This window comes from Rhinatrema bivittatum, chromosome 2, assembly GCF_901001135.1.
Source record: "Rhinatrema bivittatum chromosome 2, aRhiBiv1.1, whole genome shotgun sequence".
NCBI lineage: Eukaryota > Metazoa > Chordata > Amphibia > Gymnophiona > Rhinatrematidae > Rhinatrema > Rhinatrema bivittatum.
In genome coordinates, this window is record NC_042616.1 from 82,023,380 (window position 1) to 82,039,802 (window position 16,423).

The 16,423-nt window shown below is 46.0% G+C and overlaps 1 protein-coding gene across 2 annotated transcripts in view; it reads left to right on the forward strand.

The window, feature by feature from the left end:
* The first annotated feature begins 2,472 nt into the window (after positions 1-2,472).
* MYD88 (MYD88 innate immune signal transduction adaptor) overlaps positions 2,473-16,423 on the forward strand; it is a 34,783-nt gene continuing 20,832 nt past the window's right edge. Inside the window, exons 1-2 of one of the 2 annotated variants that reach the window (XM_029588378.1) lie at positions 2,473-2,624; positions 11,476-12,000. In XM_029588378.1, coding sequence (XP_029444238.1) covers positions 11,664-12,000 — 337 coding nt within the window. In that variant the 5' untranslated portion in view covers positions 2,473-2,624; positions 11,476-11,663. Of the gene's footprint in view, positions 2,625-2,698; positions 2,947-11,475; positions 12,001-16,423 lie in introns of those variants that run through there. The other variant, XM_029588377.1, reaches the window with a different exon arrangement.

Sequence of the window (16,423 nt, forward strand, 5' to 3'; positions counted from 1 at the left end):
CTATTCTCCCCTGCTGTAAATCAGCAGCCCTTTGTTTTTGTAGCTGGTCAGTGAACTGTCTCCTGCTGTGTTTAGCTGGGGACAAGGGCTGCTGCAGAGAGAGCATTATGGATGGCTCTTGTTACTGCCAGTTGCAGATTCAGGTAACACGGTGTTGCCAAAGTAGTATACATAACCATTGAAACAAAGTAGCTCCGAGAGCTGGTGCTGGACGAAAGAATGGGGCCAATGCAATAAAGTGCGCTCAGCCTAGCGTGGTCGGTCACGCCTGATGCAAAAAGGGGGTTAGCGCTTCTAAACAAACCTGTAGTTAATAGCACTCGTCACATGTAAATGCCATGTAGATGAGGCTATTAGCTATTATCCCCTGATGCAGAATATCTCTGATCGCCCAATGGATTCTTTTTAACACGGCAAATTTAATGCCAACCCCGGAGCTGGTGTCGTCATTACCACAAGCCAAGGGCACATGAAAAAAAAAAAATAGTGCCCTCTTTGTGATACTAAGCTCTACTGTTTGTGGCGAGGAAAATGTATTGGGCTGATAACCAAAAAACATTTTCTGGGCGCACAATGTAGACACACAATATATACTCCAGGGCGATGCTATTGTGTGTGTACATTGTGCATGTAAATAGCAGCGGCGCGGACTTGTCCCAGCAATAACGTGGGGAAAAGGCACGCGGCAGCGATGTCTGCGGGGCGGGGGGTGGTGGTGTCGCGAGGGGAGATTCAGGCGGGAAGAAGGGCCAATAGCGCGGCGCCAGCGCTGCGAATGGCGGTGGTGCTATTGACGGGGCAGGCAAGCAGCACAACGGCCGTTGCCGTTGTGCTGCTTGGGCAGACGAAGCGGGCAGCTAGAGAGAGCGGCTGGGCGGTGGGGCTTTTTTCTTCCCTCCCACCCTCCCTTCATGCAAGTGTTGATATGTTGATACCCTGCCTTCCCACATTTAGGAAAAGACTCAAAACGTGGCTATTCATGAAAGCCTTTCCAGACCTAAACTGAACCCAATTCCATTATTAACTAGTCGCTTAGACTTTGCCTTAACATGGTAATTAATAACTCCACCTCATCAGGGCAATTCATTAATGCTACAATTACATTGACTGGCACATATGTTCTCTTTATTAAAACCCCAGCTTCTTTTCTCTGTTCCAAGTTGTATTACTCCCTTGTTTTATTGTAACTGCAACCCTTAGCCTTCACTTGTTTAATGTTTACTACTATTATTATTATTATTATTATTAGGATCAATGTTATTTATTACCTTTTTTGTTCCCTCTCCACTTGTTAATTGTAAACCGACATGATGCGATATTTATCGCGAATGCCGGTATAGAAAAACTTAAAATAAATAAATAAATAAATAAATATGTTACTGTTTTGGTGAAAGCAAGTGTGCAGAATTGTGGCAGTGGAGGCGGAAACCCAAGCCCAAGTTGATTGTTGTTAATATATTGGATGTTAAAGGACATGTGTGTGTGTGGGGGGGGGGGATTGGTGAGTCTCGTGCAGTGGGGGGGGGGGGGGGGGGCTGCTGCACGAGAAGGCCGGAATGAGCTACGGGCTAAAGCTCAATGGCCGAGTCTTACCCTCGCTGAGACGTGGCGGGGTACGACAAAGGGGGGGGGGGACATAACTTACCCCTGGGACGTGGTGGGAGCTAGAGCTCAAAGTGGGTGGGTGGGGGGAAATGTTCGGCTGACGTGTTGTCAGCATGACAGTTATATTGTTCGGGCTCGGGTATGTTAATAAACTGAGGCCTTTTATAACGCCAAGCAAGTGTCATGTTTTATTGGAAGGGAAGGTAAAGAGCCAAGCGCAGATCTTGACACCTAACGTTAATCAACTGCAGGGCGAGAATACGGACTCTCGTGTTGAGCGCCTGTTTTCCTGACATGCACACATTCACAGCTCCTGGGCCGCCCGATGCTTTTGAGCGCTAGGCATGCGCAATTTTAAACTAGTGTGGCCTTTTTAACGTGACTGCTTATTTAAATACAGCATCGGGTGCCCAAGAGAGGTGGGAGTGCGTGCATTAGGAAAACAGGTGTGCAACACGAGTGCCCATTTTACCGCGCGAGATATTGCATCGGCTTGAGAGAATGTCAGCTTGCCCTAAGAATGGGACAAAGGGAAGCCTGTGCAGAGAAAGTCTGTTTAGCCCAGGGGGTCCCCAAACTTTATTTAAAGGGAAGGGCCACATACGAAATTTTTAATTACCAAGAGGGCTGGGGGAGGGATGTGTGTCTCCCTCAGAATTTGAGGTTTGCTGAAGGGGAGGTAGCATCAGAGATGGGATGGGAACGGTTGCATCTCTGTTCATTTTGATGATTTGAAATGCTGGGAAACGGAGGGGACAGGGATGTGGCAGACACAATGCCAGTAATAATAATTTAGATTTCTCGGAAGTTGGCAACCCTGCCGCACCTCCAGCAGCCCCTCCCGGTGCTTTAACCCCACCCTAAACCCTGCCTAAACGTTTGCTGGCAGGAACCGAGAAGGTGGAAGAGCCTGCGTGCTCGCACCTATCCGCGGTCAGACTCAGAGGCTGTACCATGTGGAACCGGGGGTGGGGGGAGGCGGAGGTGCCGAGGACACGGGCAGCAGCTTAACCCAGCAGGTAAGGGGTTTGCAAAGAAGCCTCTGGGAGCTGCTCTCTGGAGCACCGCAGTCTTTGCCGAGCCCCCGGAGCTGGGGAGCTGGTGGGTGGTCCCCGCGGACTTTGGAATCGCCCGGGCCGGGCTTCGCCTGAGAAGGGACGGCGCTTGCGTCACGTGCTTCACCCCGCTCGCGCAGCCCGGGAGAGGTGCGTTCCCTCCCTTCTGCACCTATTTGCCGGCAGTGGAGTGTTCAGGAAATATTAGTAAGGTTTTACGAAGGATTTTACTGGAGTTGTTTTTACGCCGCTTGCTGAAGGCTTTAAGACTGCTGAGGCTTGTAAGGTAACTTTTTTTTTTTCTCCTTCCTGGTTGTGCAATTGAAGGGCGGCGCCGGTTTACTGGAAGAAGAGAGTGAAACAGCTTTCTGGAGAGAAGTTTTAAGTTGCACAGCAGGCCCTTGATATCCGTTTTGCTACGATTTTAGGTCTATGGCGAAGTTAGACGGGGGTCTGGGTGTGAATGTAAAACAGTACAGCAACAAAATGCGCGGTCTTAGCTTGTTGCAGTAATGGAGTTAAATAGCTGCAGTGCTGGGATTACGGGGAGGAAGGGAGCGGCTGGCCCCTGGATGTCAGGCCGAAGGGAATGTCAGCAGTAGGGTTGCTTTTACCTATGGGCATAGCAGGAGTGCACAGGGCTCTGCCCTAGTTTGGCCAATACCTGAATCGCAGGCGGCAGAGAACATACCGTACCTCTGCCTCCTGCTCCAGCCCCTGTCCTCTTTGACAGCCTGCAAGAAATACGAGGGTAAGGAGCTGAGCCAGAAGCAGACAAACCTTTTCTCCTCTTGTTCTCCCTGCCCTCCTGTCAGAAGGGAACAAGAAGTGGGGCAGTGGGTGCAGCAGGAGTGGATACCAGAACAAAGAAGAATGTAGCTTTTTGTCTGCATATTTCTGTTAGTAATTTTTGGAGGATCTGTATTCTGCTAGCATTTAGGTTCTGGAGTGGTCCAGCTTGTGGTTCCATTAATACCATCAAAGTGGTAAACAAAAATTAATGAAAAGTAAACCAATTCAATTATACATAAACTTCTTAAACATAAAACTAGCATAACCAAGTAAATAGTTTTCCCAATCAGAGGCATATTGGTGCTTTAGGGAGGTGATTCCCAACCCAGTCCTGGAGGCACTCTTAATCACTTAAGTTTTCAGTATAGCCATAACGAGGGCCCAGGGTATGTGCATGCTAGTGAGCAGTTGTGCACACATTTTTGTGCGCAGAACATTACTCCTGATTTAACAAGGACTATCGTGCACAGTCAGGCCAATTCAGTATGGTGCGCTCAGGTTGAGCACACCGTTAGCCCCCGTTTGGACGCATGTTTTTGATGCGCTATTATTACCCCTCATACAGTTAGGGGTAATAGCGTGTGGAAAACACGCGTCCAACCCCCCCCCCCCCCCCCCAAAAAAAAATAATAGCACCCTCAACATGCAAATGCATGCTGATGAGCTTGTTAGTCCCGCTCTATACAGAAAGTTAAATGTGCAGCCAAACCACACATTTTACTCTCAGAAATTAACTCTTGCTGGAACCGGGAAAGTGTACAAAAAAGCAGAAAAAACTGCTTTTCTGTACACCTTCCCACTTAATATCATAGCAATATTAAGTCGGAGGCCCCAAAAATTAAAAAAAAAAAATCTGCCCACAGGTTGGAAAGTGGACACTCAATTTTGCTGGCGTCCATGTTCCGAACCCGTGGCTGTCAGCGGGTTCGACAACCAACGCCAGTAACATTAAGCGTCGGCTATCAAACCCGCTGACAGCCACCGCTTCCGCCAATAAGGAGGCACTAGGGACACGCTAGTGTCCCTAGTGCCTCCTTATTAGCGTGGGCCCTCATTTGCATACTGAATCGCGCGCCCAGGAGAATGGCCTGGGTGCGTGTTGGGAGAGCAGGCACTCGCCTCGGAGCACCGGCTCTCCCGTGTGGTTTACTGAATCGGTCTGAGTGTGAGAGTGCTGTGACAGGGAGAGGGGGTGTGGAGGGTGTAATTTTTAATATCTGCCCTGGGTGCAGAAAAAACTGCCCTGGGTGCAGAGATTCTGCATGCAGGAAAAAGAGGATTTTTTGATAACTCAGAATTAACCCAGTAATTAACTGTCATCCTTACTTAGTAAAATCGTTTTCATAGCTTTACTGGCAGCTGCTTACTGTACTTTTCTGAAGTGATGACAATAGGATTGAAGAATGACACCCACTTTATACACAACCCCAAAGTCACTGTCAAAAATTCCTGGTCCTGGAGGGACTGTTTTATAATTGTACCATTGTAACCCGCCCTGCACTTTGGTGGGTGTGGGATATAAATTCTTTTAAATAAATAAATAAAGTTATTAAGTTAGGGGCACGTTTACAAGAAATCGTAAAGGTCAAATACCTACTGGAATTTGTCAGCCAGCAGGAACACAAACTGGATTCTTAGAAGTACCGGGAGCAGAAAAAAAAGAAATTCTGAAGTTTGATTCCAAAGTCCACTTGGGAACCAAGGACCAGGCTAGAAATGGAGTCGGTGTAGTAGAGGGTGAGTTGAGGCATTTAGGGGGAAGGTCTTGGGCAGCTGGCAAAGGGCACAGTATTTTCTGAGGTTTCACCTGCTCATGGTAAGGGGGAAAGAGAGGCAGCTTCACTACATGGCTCAAAAAAAAAAAAAGGCATAAAAAAAGGGTTTTGGATGTATTTGGGGACTGGGAGCACACATGGGGAAAATAAAATCTGTGCGGTAGTGACGGTCTATATCTGTGACAGGAAAAAGGAGAGAGTGAGTTAGATTATCCATTACCAGGCGTTTAAACTAGAGGAGGGGGGATGGGCGGATGGAAGCCAATTCAATCGGGTGGACTTCGAGTGAAGATCCCGCAAGGCCACTGGGGACTTTGCAGAATTGTTAGACAAGGTGAGGAGAAACTGCTGGATACTGAGGAGCACGAACGCTCAGAGTCTCCAGGCAACAAAGTTCTGGACCCGCAAGCCCTAACGACAGAGGCAGACCTAGATGTTGTTGCCATCGCAGAAACATGATTCACCGAGTCCCATGACTGGGTACAGCCAAACCAGACTTATATAATCTGTATGGGACAGACAGGGCATGGCTCTTTATGTGTAAAAGAGCATCAAAGCAGCTGAAATATAGGGGGCATGGGGAAAGGAAAGGGAGATGCACATTCATCTACATTGGTTTGGTTTGCAGATCTGATTGAAGACATCCAGAAGGTGAGAATAAAGAGGGAAGTGGGCGTTGGTGAGAGATTTTTTAACCTGATGGATATGAGTTGGAGTATCCCATCTTCAGAATTGGTTAGGAAGAGAGAGATCCTGCATCCCCCTCCAAGGGACTCTTCTCAGACAAATGGTAGTGAAATCCATAAGGATAGGACTGATAGTGGATGAGATACGTAGGAACTGAGAAGATGTTTCCAATGTTCATCTCAGCATGAGCGATCATCAAATGGTATGATGTCAAAGGTCAAAGTCCTATATTTGAAATACTCTCCCTTTGGAAAATAGCGGATGTACCTTGAGCAAGTGCTTGCGTAGTGGGAAAATGTAGGTGATGATGAAGAACAGTGTGCTAAACTAAAAGGAGCTAAATAAAATGCAATACATATTTGTTGAAAAAAGTAAAAAGAGGAAGAAGAGACCAATATGACTTTTTACAAAAAGATTAGCATTTGAAACATAAGGAAAGCCAGAAAGAACAGGGAAGAATAGTAAGGCTAAAAGACTTAGAGAAAGTAATTGGGATGCAAAGGCACAAGTGGAATAAAAAAATTAGAAGTAATGTGAGGTAATTATGTCGGTGAAAGAAGGAAGGCTAGAGGTGAGACTGTAAGATTGAGATGAGAAATGTGTGGAAGGGAACAAGGAAGAGGTCTCTGCCTCCACTGGAGAAGAACTGTTGGTTGTTGGCTGCGGCGTGCATGGTAGTAGGATGGATGCCAAGCTGCTTTTGGAAGAGTGTTCATGTGGCACTAGAAATATTGCAAGTAGGCAAAGCCATGGGGCCAGATGGGATACATTGTAGAATATTAAGGGAGCTCAGAAGCTCTGGTGGATCTGTTCAGTAAATCTTTGGAGACAGGTGTGGTCCATGGGACTGGAGAGAGGCAGATGAGGTCCCTCTTCATAAAAGTGGTAATAGGGTTGGAAACTGGAGTGATCGATCTGACCTCTGTGGTGAGAACATTTATTGGAGACATCTAAAGTAAAGGTCAGTGAAAAATCTTGAATCTGGAGGGTTGGGGAATCCGAGGCCACATGGTTTTACCAGAGGGAGATCAGACTGGATACTCGGGTTCTTCAGAGAACAGATTGGGTTGGGCCCTGGATATATGGTGTACTGGAGTTTCAGCAAAGCCTTTGACTCTCTGTTCTGTATTGGAGGCTGATAAATAGACCGAACAGTCTGATTGGTTGAGGGATAGACAACAGAGGGGGGTGGTAAGTGGTTACTTTGAAGATAGAAAGGGGAGGAGTAGAGCTCCTCAGGAAATCAGTCCTAGCCCTGGTCAATATCTTTGTGAGTATTAGGGATGTGAATCGTTTTAGGACGATTAAAATTATCGTCCGATAATTTTAATATCGTCTTAAACCGTTATGGAACACAATACAATACAGATTCTAACGATTTATCGTTATAAATCGTTAGAATCGTGAGCCGGCACACTAAAACCCCCTAGAACCCCCCCCCCAATAACTTAAATAACCTGCGGGTCCAGCGGCGGTCCGGAACGGCAGCGGTCCGGAACGGGCTCCTGCTCCTGAATCTTGTCGTCTTCAGCCGGCGCCATTTTCCAAAATGGCGGCGGCCATAGACGAAAAAGATTGGACGGCAGGAGGTCCTTCCGGACCCCCGCTGGACTTTTGGCAAGTCTCGTGGGGGTCAGGAGGCCCCCCACAAGCTGGCCAAAAGTTCCTGGAGGTCCAGCGGGGGTCAGGGAGCGATTTCCCGCCGCGAATCGTTTTCGTACGGAAAATGGCGCTTGCAGGAGATCGACTGCAGGAGGTCGTTCAGCGAGGGTTCCGGCGCCTCGCTGAACGACCTCCTGCAGTCGATCTCCTGCCGGCGCCATTTTCCGTACGAAAACGATTCGCGGCGGGAAATCGCTCCCTGACCCCCGCTGGACCTCCAGGAACTTTTGGCCAGCTTGTGGGGGGCCTCCTGACCCCCACGAGACTTGCCAAAAGTCCAGCGGGGGTCCGGAAGGACCTCCTGCCGTCCAATCTTTTTCGTCTATGGCCGCCGCCATTTTTCGGCGCCATTTTGGAAAATGGCGCCGGCTGAAGACGACAAGATTCAGGAGCAGGAGCCCGTTCCGGACCGCTGCCGTTCCGGACCGCCGCTGGACCCGCAGGTTATTTAAGTTATTTGGGGGGGGGTTCGGGAGGGTGGGGGATTTAATTTAAAGGGTCGGGGGTGGGTTTTAGGGGGTTTTAATGTGCCGGTTTTTCGATTTTTCGATTTTTAACGATTTTTAACGATATTTTACCCCCCCAAACGGCAACAATACGATTCCCTCCCCCTCCCAGCCGAAATCGATCGTTAAGACGATCGAGGACACGATTCACATCCCTAGTGAGTATTATTTTATGGAGAGGTTTGGGGGAAGGTTTGCTGCTTATGTGAATGATACTAATATTTGCAAGAGTGGACATGCCTGAGGGAGGAGCTGGCAGGAAAAGCAATCTAAGAACTCGGTGTGGTCAGCTGCTTGGCAGCTAAGTTACAGTATTAAACATGTAGAGATCATCAGTGAAACCTCACCTGGAGTATTGGATCTGGTTATGGAGACTGTGCTTCTGGAAGGTTATAGAAAGAGTGGAGGCAGTCCAGAGGAGGACCTCTCTGCAAGCCCCTCTAATTTTTTAGAGGGGCTTGCAGAGAGGTCCGTCACCTCTCGCCTCTTCCCAGGCGAGAGGTGACGGAGAAATCCAGATACATTTACTGTACTCTGCCTAGAACATTTTTTGGTGAGGCAGGTAATAAACCTTTTAAATAAATTTAATAATGCACATGTGGTAAGCCTTTTTCAGTAGAAGGGAAGTTCTAGAACAAGAGGATAAACTCAGAAGCAACATCAGGAAACATTTTTTCACAGAATGAGTTATGGATGCACAAAATGCCTCCTGGCAAACAGGTAAAACAGTAGCCTTGTTTGAGGGCAATGGGGTAAATTTGTCAAGGATCTTTTGATTGCAGACTGCAAAGAAAGCAGAAGCAGGTCTTAGCGGCGCATGTTTGTGTTTACAGTTCTTTACTCAGATAATTCATCAACTAGTTTTGGGGTTGCCAGGATGAATGACCATGTGGGACGTATGACACGCAGGCATCGGTGTGGCTGTCTCTCTGGCACGCTGCAGTGATAGAATTAACTAGCAGCCGGGTTTGCAGTTACAGCAATAACTAGGAGTCTTGGCGGAAATGCAGATGCTAACACAGCTGGATCTGTCTGGCAGGTCACGAAGGGGACCTAGGAGGCAGGATGTTCAGGCAATGGCCACGCTAGTAGGGGCAGTTATTTTAGATTATTGAAAAGTTTTTTTTTGTGCTTTTAGGTGCATAAATTATTTTGAAAATCAAGTCCTTAATACAAAATAATTATTTCTTATTCTATTTGTCTGCCCACCTGCACAAGCTTAGGAGGGAGATCATGTTCTCCACATTTAAATTGCAGTAATCATAGTCCCAGAGATAGTGAATTAATATGAAAATACTTGCATTAAAATAATGATTTTGTTGTATTTGGTCTGGCAGTTTCCTCTTACTCTTTTGGGCTTCCATGTCAGTTGGATCTAGCCTGTACAGGACTATAGTGCCCTGGTGCCTTGAGGATTGGCACTACTGCACACAAGCTTCAAACTTTTGTTAATTCAGTCCCTTTAGGTGTCTATTACCATGTGTCCAATAAATGCGCACATGCTTTACCACGTTTTATAAAATCACTTCCCCATCCTTCATATGGCCAGTCACGTTATAGTGACCGTACTTGGCCAGGGCTCACTGGTAAGTGTGAGTCTTAGGAACTATTTTATTTATGTATGTATGTATTTATTTATTTATACAATTTGTAGCCTGCTGATCCACGGAACTCTGCAGATAAACGTACAAAATCAACATATTAAAATAAGTTACAATTAAAACAATTCAAATAAAACCAACAAAATGGCACAAAACAAAGTAAAAATACATGACAGCCTTTCATTTAGCCTGAAATATCACATCTCCATATATCACAGCAATTATGGTGGAAATGCAGATCAGAACAGATGGGTTACCGCTGTTTAAACCCACTGGATGCATGGTAACTTTGGCCGCTCAGCTCTGATAAAAGCCAGTGAAGAAACTTGTTCTGCCAAGCAATGAATAGCTTATGAACTCTCAAAAGAATTTAATTCAAAACACTGTTCCAGTGTCGGTGTGCAAAAGAGTCCATCTAAGATAAGTTGTTTCCATAAAATTGATTATTTTTTAATTAAATATATAAAAACTTCTCTAAAAAAAAAAAAAAAAGATATATATGGATTCTGCATGCAAGATATGATCACAGTACATGTGCAATCAGTGCAGGATATGATGGTCACACAATCACCATGTGATTCTGTTTATCTACCATCTGAACTTGTTGGGGGATCTTATTATAAAGCCCACATTGCTGTTTTAATAAATGGTACTGCAGGATAAATGAAACCCCACAATAACGCATTTGACCTGTTGGTATAAAAAGAGTTAAAAATTCTCACGCTAATACTGCAGAAGAGAAACCTGAACCAAGAGGTGCTTGGAAACCCATCCCACCTGAAGTACGGACAAGAAGTTACTGAGAAATAGAAGGTGACACGGACACTTTAGGTGGCTGTGCCCTTTCCTGTTAGCCCATCCACAGCTAATGTGCCAGAAGGACTCTGGGCACACTGCACGATTCCAAATGCACTGTATTCTTTGGACACGAACCATCTCAGGTTTTCAGAAGACTTTGGTTAAAGTCCAGTCAGGTAATTCCCGTCTCCCCTCCCTCCCCGAGAAACAGAAAAAAAAAAATCCCTGCTTATGCCTACTAACCCTTCATTTGTGTTAAGAATGAAGACTTAAGTAACACTACACCAGAGAGAGGATGAATCCAGGCTTCGGGTGGGGCTGGGGGTAGGAAAGGCAAAACCGTAAAAATAGGAGTCAGCCACCTCGCCCGATATGTCAGGAAATGTTGACATTTCTTTCAGTTGCTCTGCTGGGAGGGAGAATAAAAGACTGATGAATGTAAAGAAATGCTGACAGGAGCTGTGACTGCGAAGGTAGATAAATAAGGGTGAGCGAGGCAGGTGAAAGCCCATTGAATCGGCTTCTTTTTTTTTTTTGCTGTGAGGTAAGCAGAATCTTCCCTTGGCCCTAAAAGAAGATGGTAGATGCCTGGAAAGGGAAGCGAGCTCGGTGGACCGATTCTCTTGGCCCCAGGCTCTTAAACAATTCCTCCTCATCTGTTGCATCCTTTCTGAAAAGGGAACGTTTGGCCTTCGTCAACGCCGTGTTGCCGTCTCTGATAATGTAGAGGATCAATACAGTAAGATACAATACGACTGTCCAAAGTCAAAAGGAGACAAAGCTAGTTTTAAAGGTTGATGGGGTTTAGGGGTTGTTTTTTTTTTTTTTTTTCAGTCATTGAAATTTCTTTTTCCATGTTAGCAAGAATTTTTCTGCGAACTTACTTTTGCAATCTGCTCTGAACAATGCCGTTGGAACATATATAAAACAATAGTCTTGGGTATGCTCTGTCTGATGCTTCTCTATTCATTTTTTTTTTTTTTTTGTTATAAAGGGGGAATTCTGAAAGGATGGGCCGCTGCTATTGACCTTATTCCGAATGCCTTCTTGAGGAACCATTTTTTTTAATGTGGTTGAGAACATCTGGAAGAGAAACGCTTTCTGAAAGGCTAAAGCCACGGTGAACCGGAAGCCCCTCCCAGAACCGAGGAAGCAGAAAAGGGAGGTTTGCCCGGGCTGATCATGGCCACCGCTCCTGTAGGCGCAGACTGCGGCCTGGGCCTGAAAGGCATCGATCTAAATTCCATCCCCCTCGTCGCCCTGAACTTCACAGTCAGGAACAAGCTATCCATGTACCTGAACCCGAGAACCATGGTGGCTCCTGACTGGACCAGCCTGGCAGAGGAAATGGGCTATGAATACCTAGAAATCAAGAACTTTGAGGGCTTCCAAAACCCAACAGCGAAGCTGTTGGATAACTGGCAAGGAAAGTGCTATCGAGCCACCGTGGGAGGGCTGTTGGACTTGCTGAAGAAAATCGAGAGGCACGATATTCTCACAGACCTGTCGCAGAATATAGGTATGTTGGTTTTTGGTGTATGGATTCAGGCTAGAGTTTTCTTTTTAATTTTCCCCAGCTACCAGGGTTGACTTTGGAGGGGGACAGTATTTAAAGGGACCCTTTGCTTTCTGTTTTGGATGCAAAATAAATGGGACTGGGGCGCTGTGGTCAGTTGGGCGTGCATGCAGGATGCGTGGGGAGACACGGGCGGCAGATCATGCTCTGCCTTGGAGTCCCCACCCCATTAGGGCTTGTTTTGGAAAGTAGCATTTGATTTTTCCACCCCTGTTTTGCCAAACTTCTTTAACATATGAGGTCCTTTCCAAGCTCAGTAATCACTGGAAGACCTAGCGGCAACCCAAGTGCTCGCGTAGCCACATCTGGCAGGCTACATGGGGGCCGCTACAATCTAATCTAACAACCACTATAATCTGTTCAATTGCCGGCCAGCGCCCTCAAAGCTACCATGAACAATGCTAATATTAAAAAATATTATTATATTATAAAGTCAATAATTCAATGTAAATACAATTCAGTGTGATATATTGGTCAAAAGACACTTTCCCTATATAATATTATTACTCCTTTATGAAAAGTTTGTAAAACATCGTACATTACTCCTGGGGGAATTCTGCGCACAAAAACTTAAAATTCTGCATACTTTATATTGGTCAAAATAACACAATTTACATGACAGTCTTTAAGTAATTACATTTTTAATTAATACAGAAAAAAGTTATTACTTAAAGATGCAGAATTTTAAATATTTTGAGCAGAATGTCCCTAGAAATTCACTGTAAGAGGGTCCCTTCTCCCCTGGCCACTTTACCCTCTCAGGCCCCAACTCCTTCTTCACCTGCCAGTATCTCTCCCCTCCACCTCTAGGCTCATCTCCCTCCACTCTATTGCTAGTCCCAGAGTTTGACCCCGTTCTCAGTACTGCCCCTCACACAGGCTCCCTCCCACACACAAGACACACACACACCCTCATAGAAGGCCCTCTTTCTTGCATACACACCCACACAAGCTGTGTCTCTCTCACACAGGCTACCTGTGGCTCTCTCTCATGCACTCCTTCATGCAGGCTCTCTCTCACACATACACAATCCCTTCACACAGACTAGCACCCTCACATACATACAATCCCTTTTTCATACACACGAGCTCCCAGTCTCTCACACATACACATTCCTTCACAATCTCCTCATATAGGCTCCCTCTCTCTGAAACCCACACTTAAGCATCCCCCCACACCCCCTCCCCTCTCTCACACACATTCTTTCATGAGCATGCCACGAACGGGCGCGTGCTGCGGGACGCGCTCCGTTCGCAGCGAAGATGAAGGCCCAAGTGTGCCGTTCGCGGCACACGGGGGCCTTCCCTTTTCGTCGCGAATGGTGCACCCTTGCCTTCATCTTCACCGCAAACGGAGCGCATCCCGCAGCACACGCGGGACACGCTTCGTTCGTAGCATGCCAGGGTCTCTGCTATTTTCTGCGCAGAATTTGGCAATTCTGTGCAGGGGGAATTCTGCGCAAATTCTGCGCTCCGCAGTAGTGCAGAATTCCCCCAGGACTGGTGCACGCTGCCCTTATCTGAAAACACATTATGGATGCCCCCTAGGGACATCACACTACCCCACAATCATACTGCACGCCACACAATTTCAAATACAATCTAACTTTATAGAGACTACCTGGGAAAAAGATGTTATCTTAGAGAGAAGCTGTGCTTAACTTGCAACATTCGTCAGATTGATACCTAAAAAATAAAACTGTAATCTTTTTTTAATTAGTATGGAGCATGTGGTGAGGAGGTTTGCTGAATAAAAGTTTCCCCTGGTGCAGGCACAGGTGTGCCGAAACGCTGCAGTGTCCGGGTAATTTTCGGTGATGGACACCGGTAAAAGGCATTAGGTCACTCTGACATTTGAAATAGTGAATTAAGTGGAAAAAGTTTCCTGTGAACTAAGCGACGTGGAGCCAGCTTATGCAAAATGTGGACTGAAGTATGCGGCGCCAAGGATGATTGACATTTTCTTGCTTAGAGAAGATTGGTGACTGGCATTGGGGATATTTACAAGTATAAGTTCATATTGGGTTAAAGACATCTGTTGGGGAGCTGGTGGACAGTGAATTGTTTGTGGCCGTGATCATTGAAGAGACCATAGGTCAGGCCCTTGGACTTGAGGCGTTTGAAGCTTGAAAATAACTTTTTTCTAAGACTTATCTTCCGATGTTGGATGGCAATAATATTTGCTGGAGTTGCTTAATACTAATTAAAAAAAAACAAATTACAGTTTGTTTATTTTTGTATTTTCTGTTTATCAATCTGACGAATGTTGCAAGTTAATAGCTTCTCTCTAAGATAACATCTTTATCCCAGGTAGTCTCTTTAAAGTTAGATTGTATTTGAAATTGTGTGGCGTGCAGTATGATTGTGGGGTAGTGCGATGTCCCTAGGGGGCATCCATTTTGTGCCTTTTAGAAAAGGGTAGCATGTATTATGTTTTATACATTTTTCATAAAGAAGTAATATTATATAGGGAAAGTGTCTTTTGAACAGGATATCACATTGTGCATTAAAAGTATTTACATTGAATTATTGACTTTATAATATAATAAACATTTTTTAATATTAGCTCTGTTCATGGGACGTTTTGAGGGCTTTAGCGTGCCACGCAGAGGACCTGCTTAGATCTGATTTGAGATGTTTAGACCCAGCTGCTAGTTTGATTCTGTCTGGCAAGCTGCAGATTCTGTAAGAGATAGAAGTCCTAGTAAAAATGCAGGCACTCCTGTAGCTGGGTCTATCTGTCAGATATATGCAGGGGATCTAGGAGGGCAGATGTTCAGGCAGCAGCTTCCACTTTTCTTGCTGGCTGCTGATTGGAATGTTGTGGACCTCTGTACGTAGGCCTGGGAGAAGTGGATGCTGAGAGACCACGGTGGGTATCTTGTATGTTCTACTGCCTGGGACAGTGGAGTTCAAGAGTGTCTGCCCTGGATGGGGAGAGATCTTGCCAGTGGTGCATTCTGCTGGGCTGTGTCGTTTGGTGGTGTGGATGGAGTAGTTGAGCAGAGTGAATGGGCTGGATGGCCTTTTTTTTTCCTGCCATCATCTACTCGGTTAACTTAAGTTATTTTATTATTTAGGAAAGCCCCCATCAGCGGTCCTGACTCATGAAAGCTTTTGTCATCAATAAAGAGAGATTCAGGGAGAGACGTGTAACATCAGAAGTTAAGTGTATGGTAGTCAAGGAACGGATATATCTAGGGACCTTCATTTTTGTTTTGTATTCTTTGTTTTTCCTGAGAATTTATCAGGTTTCATTATGACCAGAGCAAAAACAGGGGAAAATCAGTTGGGGGAAAAAAATGACTCGTTTTTCTGGGTAAATATCAGAATTAATTTTAGTGGACAAAGCCAGGAGAAAATAATAATAAGCAGATTCTCCCACCATCTCTATACCCCTCCCCTCCCTCCCCCCCCCCCCCCCCCCCCACACCTCACTGCAGCAGCAGTCGTCCTTACTGGTGGTGGCTGCAGGCTTCTCCTCTCTCCCTCAGCAGCATTGCTTACTGAGGATCCCTCGCTCTGCGGCACTGCACTTCTGCTTTTGTTCTGGGCCAGAAAGCATGCTAGGAAGTGCTTCCTTCGCGGCATCAGACAGCAGGCACATTGACTGCTTGGGGGGTGAGGAAGTGGACCTTGAAACGCAGCATGGGCAGTACTGGAGGGCGAGTGCGTTCATTGGTGGGAAATGGCGCTTGAACACAGCATGAGCTTTGGCCCACACTGGCTTCCAGCAGTGCTGGAGGCTTTGAAATGCTGCTGCTGCAGCTCTGGAGCAGCTGTTAATAATCCTAGAATTAGGGTGAATATCGATTTTTAAACCGATTGTCACCTTTGGGGGAAAAATCAAGGAATTTATGGGTGAAAATTGGTTGAAACCAAATAGACATATCTCACAAGTAGAAGGCCTCTGGAGCAGGACAGGTTCTTCTCATGCGCTCTTTGTGCGGAAAACGTTTTGTACAAAAGGTGGACTGCAGTGTGTACATGAAGTAATTTCCTCATGCTAACGAGGCAGTGGATAAAGTGCTGGGGACCAGAGCAGAAATCTTTTGATACTTTATTGGTGTCTGGGCAGCTGGCCATAGAGCTGCCATTTTCCCACGGAGATCTGCTTAAACTGCTAGTGCTGAAGGAAATAGAGTAGAATTTTAACTTCACCAGCTAGAAATTTTTTTTTTTTTTTTAATAAAACCTATCCATCCTTCCAAAGTCTGAGGCTTGTTTCCAGATGCCAGACTATTATCTGAGCACCTCACCGCCACAAGGGGCTTGTCAGGGTGCTGGTCTGCCAGGCTACGTGCTGCAGGCCAGGGAGCAGTGACTTCCTGGTGTACGCTTATCTCTATGGTATGGAAAAGTAACT